Source organism: Notolepis coatsorum (assembly GCF_963971535.1).
Source record: "Notolepis coatsorum genome assembly, chromosome: 7".
Classification (NCBI taxonomy): Eukaryota; Metazoa; Chordata; class Actinopteri; order Aulopiformes; family Paralepididae; genus Notolepis; species Notolepis coatsorum.
Window position 1 is genome coordinate 73,397,245 of NC_140171.1, and position 12,882 is coordinate 73,410,126.

A 12,882-nucleotide genomic window follows, 5' to 3' on the forward strand; every position below is an offset into this window, starting at 1 on the left:
AGTCCAAAAAGTCATTGGAGCAGGTTTTCCCATTTAAAAATGTATTTAACATTTTTGTGTGTTGAACGAACATGGCATATTCATTGGTTGCTGCAACGGTGGACAAGGTTGAATACACACAGGTGTTTGAGTTATAAGATTGAGACAAAGTCAGATTTCAGAATATAACAAAGGATGAGTTTATTCTATGGCCTTGTCCAGACTAAAACGATTTTGATCTTTTTCGTTTTCGTTTAGTTTTCATTTAAAAAAAGGTTTCCGTAAAAACGAAAACGTCTCAAGATAATAAGTGCGTGCCACAAATTTACAAAATAAATGTCTTTCCTGTTTTAGACGTCGCTCTTTTATTTTGAAAACCCCCGACTGGAAGTGTTATAGTGTCTGTTGCTAGCAGCTTAACTTGTGTCGGCCGGTTCTGTGCTTTTCGAGCTAACGTAACATTAGTTTCCAAAGGAGAGGAGAGAAAGACTGCGGCTCACATGCAGCTCAAACTACCTGTTGGAATAAATTAATTGATTGATGTTTAACTTGTCCCTGTGTGTGTCCAGTAATTTCGACTAGCAAACGTTGTCTGTATTTAACATTACCTCAGGATGAATGAATGAATGAATGAAAACTTTATTTAACAGATTGCTGAATGGGTACAATACAGTACGGCTCAATACATACAATTGTTAAGGGGATGCAGACCTGAGAAAGACGTTTGTCTTGTTTCCATCAGGGTGATGGATACCACTGTCTATTGTATTTAGTTGGTTAGCTATTTAGCTAATGTTGATAGCATTGGATAGCATCAACGCTAGCTGGCTACAGCTCAACACCAGCCATGGGAATACTATTTACTAAATTATGGAGGCTTTTTAATCGTCAAGGTAAGAGAGGATTTGTCATGATCAACTGAAGGGCTATGCTATGGAACAATGTGCTTGGCTACTACTTGGGTTTTCAGAAAAAGGGCATGCGGATTAAGGGAGATGTCAATCTGTTGTCGACGGTGGTAGTACAGGCGCAGTACATTTAGCTGTAAAAGCCTGATCAAGCTCAATAGCTTCTGTAACACGAACACAACTACTCTGTACATGCCATTGTTGTTGTGATGTTTTCACACGCGGGGTAAGGGAGAGGTGGGCTATCGCGTCATCGGTTCAGGAGAAGACGCGTTTCGCTTGTAAAGATGGTGATGCAAGGGGGGCATCTTCAGAATTGCGCACTCTGGAAGCCGGTCTCAGAAAGTAGCGTCTTCAGGCTGCCAGAACGCAGTTCCGTGTGGATGAAAGGTGCAAACGATCAAATACTTTGCCTGATACGACCGAAATCGGTTTAGTCTGGACATGGCCTAAGTCACACAAGTAAAAGTAGGTTATAGATCTGTGATCCAACAGCATGGGTGCCTCACGCAGGAGAAGATAGGAATGCAAATATAATACAAACAGCAGGTTATATACCTGTAAACTCCTCCCCTAAAGTAGTTTCACTTTTGATACGTACTGACTGGTGATTGATCAATTAAGTGATGAGGTAATGGTAGTTCACGCCCTAAAAGGGCGGTGACGTAGTGTTTGAGTATATTACAGAGTACAGATTACAAAGTACTCTAGTATAGAGTACGGAATCCTTGAGCTTCTTAGTTTGTTCTGGTATTACGCTACATTTAATAATGTCCTCATTAGGGATGGGTACCGAATCAGGTACTTTTAAGGGTACCGACCGAATCACGTCTGTACTAGTACCGATTCACATGAGATCCGCCGGTGCCACATTTTTTATTTTCTTTTAGATGACGTCAACGTTTCGTTTACCGCGAAACGAAACCTATATGAAGTGTGCCGCACGTTCAGGTCAACGTTCACACGCACAATACACGCTTACCTAGGATTTCACTTGATTCAACAACAAAGCAGTCGGGGCAATGGCAAGCCGAAAACGGTCGCAAGTGTTGTTACACTTTACAAAGCTAGATGCAGACAACGCTCGCTGCAATATTATATACGTATATATTAACAAATTGTTCGAAATAATAATGATAATAAATTATTTTAAGTTTGGATTTCTTTCTTTTTACAACCGAGGTAGGTAGATTCACAGGTAGGTATCGGTTCAAATGTGAAAGGTACCCAACCCTAGTCCTCATGCCTTTAAACAATGGTGCTTTATATGGATATCAGTGATAGGTGTGCAGATGTTTCTGCACTTCCTGCTAGAATAATCACAGATTAGTGTTTCTCCTGAGTGGGATTCATCCAGAACTGAGATAAGAGTGTTCTTCATTACTGGAAGAGATTCACTCAGAGGCGATTTAACAATGGATCACTAGAAGGCTTGCCAGGGGCAAGGTCATCTCTTAGACTGAGGATTTTAATAGCAATACCTTCAGTGGACCTTTTTATTAAAAAAATCTTTTATAGGGACACTATTTTCATATAAGAAGACCTGTGTGCGAACATGAGAAAGCCTATTCTTTAAGAACCAAAATAATTTAGTTTTGAGAGTTGATTGAGACGTGACCCCTGTGTCGTTCCCAGTGCAGGATTAGTTACTTTCCTCACAGCTCTGGTCCACTGTGTGTGTGTGTGCATACGTGTGTGTGTGTGTGTGCATACGTGTGTGTGTGTGTGTGTGTGTGTGTGTGTGTGTGTGTGTGTGTGTGTGTGTGTGTGTGTGTGTGTGTGTGTGTGTGTGTGTGTGTGTGTGTGTGTGTGTGTGTGTGTGTGTGTGTGTGTGTTTGAATGCGACTCACCAGCTGGTCAGCCTGGGCCTCCAAGTCATTGGAGAAAGACAGCAGGTCCACTAGAGTAACACCCTTATTTACCTAGAACACACACACACAAGAGGATGAGTAAGACTAACACATAAGCATAAGCATAAGCACAAGAAAGAAAGAAAGAAAGAAAGAAAGAAAGAAAGAAAGAAAGAAAGAAAGAAAGAAAGAAAGAAAGACACAGACAGACAGACAGACAGACAGACAGACAGACAGACAGACAGACAGACAGACAGACAGACAGACAGACAGACAGACAGACAGACAGACAGATTGATTGATTGAAAACTTTATTAACAGATTGCAGAATGGGTACAGTACAGTACAGCTCAATACATACAATTGTTAAGGGGATGCAGACCAGAGAAAGACTTTCGTCTTGTTTATATCAGGGTCCCCCATTTTCAATTCATCGTAACATATATGACATACAGATAGACAGTACTGCTATATCTATACATTTATGACATACCAGATTTGCAAATACAGTACTGTTTGTGATAAGAAAAGAGTCCAGAAAAAAGAGTATATACATTTGACGTAGAACCTGTACATTGGAGGAGGTTGGGTAGGTGGGGGGGGACTGTACATTGGAGGTGGTTGGGGGGGGGGGGGGGGGGGGGGGTAGGAGGGGGACACTGTACAACTGTACAAGCAAAACTGTACATTGGAATATTGACAAGACCATACTTGGTAATTTACTGTACATTGGAGGGGGTTGTGTTAGGACATTTACAGGGGCCAGTTTCGAATTGCAGTCTCCCGTAGGTGTTTTTTGAGAGTGTTTTTGAAAGTGGGTAGTGATTCACATTCCTTTACAGCTTTGGGTAGGGCGTTCCACATTGATGTGGCACAATTGCGAAACGTGTTTAGTCCCTTGTTTGAGCCGAATCTGGGTTTAACATGATTTGTGGAGCTCCCTCTGGTGTTGTGATCGTGGTATTCACTGACCTTTGGGAAGTATTTTGACATGTACATGGGTACCTTGGTCGTGTAGTGTATCTTGTAGACCAGGCCCATTGCAAGTTGCTGTACTCTGTCGTCTACTCTAAGCCATCCTACGTTGTCAAAGTGGGCATGGGTGAGGTGGGTTCTAGGAGTAAGGTCAAGCAGTAGTCTGACCAGTTAGTTTTGAGATGTTTGTAATTTAGTTTTTAGCGCCTTTGAGGTGCTTTGGTACCATGAGGTGCAAGCATAGTCGTAGTACCCTTGAATGAGTGCTCCTGCCAGAGTCTTCAGGGTATTCTTGTTTACCAGTGAGGAGATCCGGTACAAGAATCGAGTTCGTTGGTTGACTTTTTTTATTACATTGGATGCCATTTTGTCACAGGAAAGATTTGCCTCTAGGATGGAACCCAGGTAGGTAATATCTTCTTTCCTTGTGACAATATTGTCACCCACTGTAACTGAGAAGCCGTCGGTCTTGCTGAGTTTGTTATTTGAACCGAAGAGAATGGACTCTGTTTTGCCCATGTGTAATGATAGTTTGTTATCAGCGAGCCATATGCAGATTTTGCCTAGTTCTGAGCTGAGGGTTTTTTCAACCTGTAACTTGTTCTTGTCAGAGACCAGCAGGGCTGAGTCGTCCGCAAACAGGAACAAGTTGCAGTCACAAGCTGACGACATGTCATTTGCATAAATTAGGAACAGTAGCGGACCTAGTATGCTTCCTTGTGGAACACCACAGCTTACTGTGAGGGGGGGGATAGGGTACCGTTTACCTCCACCATCTGCTCTCTCCCCTCCAGGTAGGATTGCATCCAGCTCACTGATAGACTATCAAAACCAATTGCTTTTAGCTTGTCAATCAGAATGGTGTGATTGACAGTGTCGAAGGCCTTTTGTAGGTCCAGCATGACCATGCCGCAGTATTTGCCCGCGTCCACCTCTTGTTTGATGTGGTCGTTTAAATAGAGAAGGCATGTGTCAGTGGAGTGGGATGTTCTGAAGCCAGATTGGAATTAGTAGATTAGATTAAATACCGCAAGGTATTTTTCGACCTGTTCGTATACAATTTTTTCCATGACTTTCGAGATGGAGGTAAGGATAGAAACAGGGCGGTAGTTGCCTGGGTCTAATTTACTGCCTTTTTTGTGCAGGGGTGTTACTCTTGCAGACAGACAGACAGACAGACATTACCTCAGTCAGGTAGGCTGCAAAGTTGATGTTTCCGACTCCAGAGTTGGCGAAGCTGAGGAGATTGTCTCGGCCCTCCTGCTCTAAGAGACTAATGTCCTGCAGGTCAATCTGAACACCCTCCAACACCTTAGCCAGGTCCTTGTTGTACTGTTACACACACACACACACACACACACACACACACACACACACACACACACACACACACACACACACACACACACACACACACACACACACAGTATGACACACAGACATGTACACACACACACACACAAGTTAATGTACCCCTGGGAACCGATTCAGTCAGCGCCGACAACATTGTCACTCCTGTCACTGTCACTCAAACTGGCATTCGGACGGGAAGGACTGTGCGGTTAAGAGATGCTACTCTCGTTCTGTAAGTCCCAGGGATGGCTTAATAGGATTGGTCTAAACGGCGAGACGGACATTTGGACCGACCAATAGAGGCAGCAGGACTTTTTCTAACCATGCGCCGGGATACTGACTCGCTCAGTCTCACTGTTCATCTTGAAGCAACCATTTGTAAGTACGGATACTGTAAGAACAGCGTCGTTGTTGAACATATTATAGGATTCGTTCAGTTTCCAACAGTTTCTAGTGTTTGTGAAATGTTTTTGCTGTAATTTTGGTGAATATTTTCGCTCCAGCAAAACAATACAATGTTTCACGGCACCTCATATAAACAGCCCCGAACAGAGCAACTTCATCACGGCTACATTCAAGGCCTTGTGCCCGTTGCGCTTTCTCCAATTGTACGTTTGTTTAAAAAAAATATATATATTCACAGTTATTATAGGGATGTTCGATATTGGCTTTTTTTTACCGATACCGATATACCGATATTGTCCAACTCTTAATTTCCGATACCGATATCAACCGATACCGATATATGCAGGGTTTCCCCCCCCAAAAAACTTAATCATTTCAGGTAATTAACATTACATATCTCTTGTCGAGGCGGCTACGTGGCGTAGTGGGCAAGGCGCTCGCCACGAATGCGGAGACGCTGGGCTCGCCTGTTCGAGCCCAGCGCTCCACATTGCTTTCAGTTTAGCTGGTCGTTCATACTAATACACATTGGCCGTATTAGGGGGTGGGAAACTGATGGGTGGGGATCGGGCGTTGTGGACAGCGACTCCTACAGGTCGGTTGGTGCGCCTGTGCAGTAGAATCAGGAAGTGTCGGGGGCAGCGTGAGCCTCCCACAGTCCCACGCGTTACTCCTCGCCACTGAGAGATCGAGCTGCGCAGGTGAGAAGATGCGACTGCTGTTACCTCAAGTACCGGAGGGGACTTGTGCTATGTATGACTTAGTCCACATTGCAGCCGGCTTGTGGGAGGCAAGAAACAGCGTTCGTGACAGGGGAGGGTTGAATTGGATGATACGAAATTGGGATGGGAGAAAATGTAGAAAATGGGAGAAAAAGTGGATAAAAAAAAAACATATCTCTTGTCGTGGAATTAACACAACATTATGCATACTTTTGACAATAAATAAAATCAGAATTTGTTCTTACTTGCTTGCCTGGGTAAATAAAGGTTAAAAAAAATAATTATAATAATAATAAGATATATATATATTTTTTGAAAACCGATACCGATAATTTCCGATATCACATTTTAATGCCAATATCGGCCGATAATATCGGTAGGCCGATAATATCGGACATCCCTAGTTATTAGTGTGTTGACTACTGATGACATCCTAAGTCTAATTTTTTTATTTAATTAACTCTGGCCGCAGATGGAAAGAGATGGGATATTCAGCGTGCCTCGAGTACCAGAGTGCCCTTCCGGTAAGCCTCTATTGCGGTCACGAGACAGCAGCAGAGCTAGCTTTTGCTAGCTCACAACCAACCCCTCACGTGAGCCCACAGACCCCCAAGGATGAGACGTTCAGGCCCGCAGAGATAGAGAGAGCAGTGTTACCTCTAGGAAGAGGGCGAACGTTTGAATACAAATTTGAATGCACACATTAAATGATCAGATAAATAAATATAATAGTAAAAGAATAAAAATAAATATGAGTCTATTTTTTAACAATTTATATTTGTGAGATTTAGTTTCATTCATTCATAACTTTTGAACAATAGATTATATATTATAATCTGTCAACTGTTCTATATTGCCCACGAAATTGTCTAAATCCCATACCCTCTAATCTTTTCAATCCCATGTCAGTAAAGTGGTTTTGTTTGCATTTGTTTGTTTGAAGTTCAATTTCAACTCGAAAAGATTGCTGTACATAAGAATAATCACAATAATAATCATGATAATCATACACATATTTATAGCATTTTGTGATAGTTGTGATCTTCAATATGGTACCATATACAAGGTACTTTGAACATGCCCACTAACAAATATTCCATAACAAACCCATGAAGTTCAAGTTCAGGAAGGTTCAGATTTGGAACAGTAGGGTCCAGGGGGTTAATGTACTCAGTATGTTTGGGACACAGATGCTAATATAATCATTCAACATGACATTGTTTACACACACATGCACTTACCACAGTTCTGTTTAGGAAGGAGTTGACATTAAACATGGTTTCTAGCTGCAGAGCGTGGTACAGGCCGTTGTTCTCATAGCACTCCCTAGGAGAGGAACACACACACACACACACACACACACACACACACACACACACACACACACACACACACACACACACACACACACACACACACACACACACACACACACACACACACACACACACACACACACACACACACACACACACACACTTTGAGGGTGCCATTGTGTGGTTCTCACACACCTCATCTCCTACAATGCACTTATCTGCTGTCGTTTCTAAACCTCCTAACTCTCAAATAGAGTTTAGAATGCCCATTTGTCCTCCATGTTAGAAGAAACAACAATTGATATACTGTATAAGAAATATATCAACAAAATCTTGTAAACAATTCAGTGGAACCAATATCATGATTTTCTAGTGTTACCAACTCTACACTGTACATTAGCCATTTTATTTCAAAATGGTTGGTTTTGTTTATTTGTTGCAGTCAGCTATGTTGGGAGATCGATAACTACATGAACATTCTGTGCAAGGCCCTATATTCCAGAAGATCTGACTTTATGGAGAAACACGGTTTTAAGCTAACCTCTTTCTCTGTGTGTGTGTGTGTGTGTGTGTGTGTGTTTGTGGTCCTACCGGTACATGCTGCCCACAGTCAGCTCAATGTTAGGGTTCTGGAACAACATGCCTGGCAGGAAGTTCTTCTTCTTCGGATGAACCACGTATGGAGTGTCTATGATCTACACACACACACACACACACACACACACACACACACACACACACACACACACACACACACACACACACACACACACACACACACACACACACACACACACACACACACACACACACACACACACACACACACACACACACACACACACACACACACACACACACACACACACACACACACACACACACACACATTAGAAGTCTTACATTTTCCATCTATCAATATAAAAGCATACAGAAGGATAAACACACACACAGATTTGTTAGCACACAGAGGCGTAGTGTTGAATGTTATGCAACTCTATGCTGCTTAGACAAGGAAGGTCTCTCCAACAAAAACAAAAACAGAGAGCAACCTCCACCCTCCTCTCAGCCCTTGCAACCTCCTTCGACAAGCTCTGTCCCCTCGTTGAGAAACCTAACCGCCGTTCCCCACCCAGTCCATGGCTGACGGATGCAGTGAGAGAACAAAGACAGGTCCTGAGAGCGGCTGAGAGGAAGTATAGAAAGTCACGCCTCACTGCTGACATCGACACATATCACAACCTCTTGTTAACATTCTCCAAAACCATTACTAATGCCAAAGCTTCTTTCTTTCACCATAGGATCGAGGCCTCTGCCAAGAATCTTCGCAAACTGCATGCTACCATGTCCTCCCTCCTCACTCCCCCCCCACCCCCTCCTCCCTCATCTTTTTCTGCCGAAGACTTTGCGATCTTCTTTGAGGAAAAAGTGGAGAACATCCACAGCTCCTTCTCCCAACGCCCACCCATTCCAAACACTGAATCAAGAACCTCATCCTTCACTCTGTCATCTTTCTCTCCCATTACAGAAGCCAAGACCCTGACACTGGTAACATCGAACCGTCCGACTACATGGCAGCTACCCTCCCCACTCCTCCAGACCATAGCACCGGACATCCTCCCATTCCTAACTGCAACCATCAACTCCTCACTCAACTCGGGGGTGGTCCCCACCGGGCAAATCCTCCCCCCTGACCGACCTCTCCATCACAGTCGAGAATGCAGCTGTGACCGCGTCCCCGACCGCCAAGAACCTTGGTGTTGTCCTCGACGACCAGTTGAACTTCTCTGCTCACATCGCAGCGACAACCAGAACCTGCAGATTCCTCCTGAGCAACGTCAGAAGGATACGCCCCTTCCTGACAAAAGAAGCCACCCAACTCCTCGTCCAATCAACAGTCATCTCCCGCCTTGACTACTGCAACGCACTGCTAGCTGGCCTCCCGGCCACTGCCACCAAGCCTCTTCAACTCATTCAAAACGCAGCGGCCCGCCTGATCTCAAACCTACCGAAGTCGGCCCATGTCACCCCACTTCTTAGGGACCTGCACTGGCTCCCCATTGCTGCACGTATCCGCTTCAAGGCCCTCGACCTAGCATACCGTGCGGCAAAGGGAACCGCTCCCGCCTACCTCCGGTCAATGGTCTCTAACTACACACGCTCAAGACCCCTACGCTCTGCATCTTCTGGCCGCCTCAGACCTACTCCTATCCAAGCTCCCGGAGGGTCATCAAAGAGAAGCCGCCTATTCTCAGTCCTTGCCCCACAATGGTGGAATGAACTACCCATCCCAGTTAGGACAGCCGAATCCCGTTCAATCTTTCGCCGTCGACTAAAGACTCACTTCTTCAACCATTATCTGAAATGATAAAAAATTAAATTAAATAAATAAAATCTAACCCTGACTAACCTTACTGTCATGCACTTGTCCTAGTCAAGTCAAGTCAAGAGATTTATTTGTCACGGCATACAAGTATACAATGAAATGCGGGTGGTCTTGCCCGCAACAATGTGCAAATAACATATAATAGAATCAACATTGTGCAATAAACAAGTAACATTGTGCAATAAACAAGTAACATGTTAGGGCATATCGGTATATGTACATAAGTTATTTACAGAGCATGGAGGACATGCTAGGTCCTTTGGTAGTGTCTTTCTGTACATGCTAATTTATACAATCTCCGGTTATACTATACTATTTTTAAAGTGACCTTTCCTTAGTGGCCATAAGTGTGGGCGTGTGCAGCATGAGTGTGTGCTTGCTCATGTTAAATTGGCTGCTAGTGTGTGAGCGTGTACAGTGTGTGTGTTGTGTGTGTGCTCATGTGTGCTTGTGTGTGGAGAGTGTTCAGGGCTCTGATGGCCTGGGGGAAGAAGCTGAGCCGAAGTCTCTCTGTCCTAGCAGCTGGTGTTCGCAGGCGTCTGCCTGACCTCAGCAGCATAAACAGGCTGTTGTTGGGGTGGTGTGGGTCTTTCATTATTCTGCAGGCTCTGGATTTGCACCTCTTGTTGTATAGAACCTGCAGGGGTGGTAGTGCAATACCCGTGGTACGCTCGGCTGAGGGCCTTCTTGTCCTGTGCCGTGCTGTTTCCATACCAGGCAGTGATGTTTCCAGTCAAGATGCTCTCTACAGCTCCGGAGTAGAAGGACTGGAGTATCTTCCCAGATACTCTGAACTTCCTTAACTGTCTCAGGTGGTAGAGGCGTTGCTTCGCCTTTTTTACGACTGAGTCTATGTGTGTTGTCCATGTCAGATCCTCTGCGATGTGGACCCCCAGGTACTTAAAGCTGCTCACCCTGTCCACGGTAGCCCCGTTAATCCTCAGTGGTGTGTGTGTCTCCTGCTGTCCTCTCCTATAATCCACGATCAGCTCCTTGGTTTTACCAATGTTCAGGAGCAGGCTGTTGTCCTGGCACCAGCGTTCCAGTACCTCAACCTCCTCCCGGTAGGCCTTCTCATCGTTGTCCGAGATCAGCCCCACCACCACTGTGTCGTCCGCAAACTTCACTATGGAGTTGGAGCTGAACTTGGCCACACAGTCATGTGTGTATAGTGAGTACAGCAGGGGGCTCAGAACACAGCCCTGGGGGGACCCGATGCTCAGGGTGATGTGTTGGAGGTCTGACCCCCCACCCTGACCGCCTGGGGCCTTTCACTCAGAAAGTCCAGTATCCAGGCGCTCAGAGCGGAGCTCAGACCTAGCTCGATCAGCTTGTCCACCAGTCTGGTGGGGACTATGGTGTTGAACGCTGAGCTGTAGTCAATGAACAACAGTCTCACATAGCCCCCCTTCTGACGGTCCAGGTGAGAGAGGGTGCTGTGCAGTACTTGGGAGACCGAATCGTCAGTGGACCTGTTTGGCCTGTATGCAAATTGCATAGGGTCCATATCACTGGGGAGGGAGGCACAAATGTGATCCTTGACCAGCCTCTCGAAACATTTCATGGCCACAGAGGTGAGTGCCACCGGTCTGTAGTCATTGAGACCTGCTGGGGAGGGTTTCTTTGGTACCGGGATAATGGTGGACATCTTGAAGCAGGCAGGGACCACTGACTCCTTCAGGGATCGATTAAATATGGTGGTGAACACAGGGGCTAGCTGGTTAGCACAGGACTTAAGTATGCATCCTGTTATTCCATTTGGACCAGCAGCCTTTCTGGTGTTCACCTGCATAAATGCTCTTCTCACACTGTGTACCGTCAATGAGAGAGTGTCCCCGCCCCCCCCGCGGATGCCCCCCCCCCCCCTCCACAACAGCCGGTGCGCCAGTGACGTCACTAGCCGTTGAGCTAGCGGCGCCGCTGTTTGCACCAAACCGCGCATAGAAGGTGTTGAGCTGGTCCGCGAGGGAGGCGTCGTCGCTCCCCATTGAGGGGGCGCTGACTTTGTAGTCAGTTATCGTCCTCAGTCCCTGCCATAAGCCTCTTGTGTCATTCTATGCCATTTGTGCCTCCATCTTGTCAGCATATGTCTTTTTCGCAAGTTTAACAGCCTTGCGCAGAGTGTAGACTGTTGTCTTGTACTATTCCATGTTTCCTGACTCTCTGCCAAGGTTATAAGCAGTGGTGCGAGAGTTCAGAGCTGCTCTGATAGTACTGTCCACCCATGGTTTCTGGTTCGGGAACACCCTCGCCTTCTTTGTGGGGACAATACTGTCAGTGAGTGTTGTTATGAAGCTCACAACGGTGTCTGTGAACTCGCTGACGTCACTGGTGCTTCCCTCAAACATTCCCCAGTCGACGTCATCAAGTGCGTCCTGAAGCATGGCCTCTGATTGGTCGGTCCATCTTTTTACCTCACGTGACATGACGGCGTCACGTGATCTTTGTTTGTATGCCAGCACCAGGGTAATGGCGGCATGATCCAACGTGTTCGTCGCTCCCGCTAATGGTGGAGCCGGTACAGCCTTGTATCCGGCTCTGAACGGGGTGTAGCAGTGATCGAGTGTATTCCCTCCTCTTGTGGAGCAGACGATGTGTTGAAAGAAAGACGGCATGACTTTTTTCAAATTCGCCTGATTGAAATCCCCGGCTACAATCATGGCCGCGTCTGGATGTTTGATCTGATGTGTGTTTAGATGATCGTGTAGCTCCGCCAGCGCCCTGGCGACGTTCGCTTGGGGAGGGATGTATACTGCAGTCATGATTACTGCAGTGAACTCGCGTGGAAGATGGAAGGGGCGACATTGGATCGAGAGGTGTTCCATGTCGGGGGAGCATGAACGGGAGAGTACCTTGATCTCGTTGGGATTTACCCAGCCGTTGTTGGTCATAAGACAGACACCCCCGCCGATGCTCTTCCCGGAGGCCTCTGTACGGTCCGCTCTGAAGACGGTAAAGGAGTCCGAGGGAGAGACGCTGTGGTCCGGA

At 45.8% G+C, this 12,882-nt stretch overlaps 1 protein-coding gene across 1 annotated transcript in view; it reads right to left on the minus strand.

Moving 5' to 3' along the window:
- LOC311231680 (prominin-1-A-like) overlaps positions 1 to 12,882 on the minus strand; it is a gene marked incomplete at its 5' end in the record, with an annotated part of 145,731 nt that overhangs the window by 25,903 nt on the left and 106,946 nt on the right. Inside the window, 4 exons of the mRNA XM_084318308.1 lie at positions 2,738 to 2,809; positions 4,898 to 5,044; positions 7,434 to 7,518; positions 8,100 to 8,203. Of these exons, the coding sequence (XP_084174434.1) occupies positions 2,738 to 2,809; positions 4,898 to 5,044; positions 7,434 to 7,518; positions 8,100 to 8,203 (408 nt within the window). The remainder of the gene's footprint in view (positions 1 to 2,737; positions 2,810 to 4,897; positions 5,045 to 7,433; positions 7,519 to 8,099; positions 8,204 to 12,882) is intronic.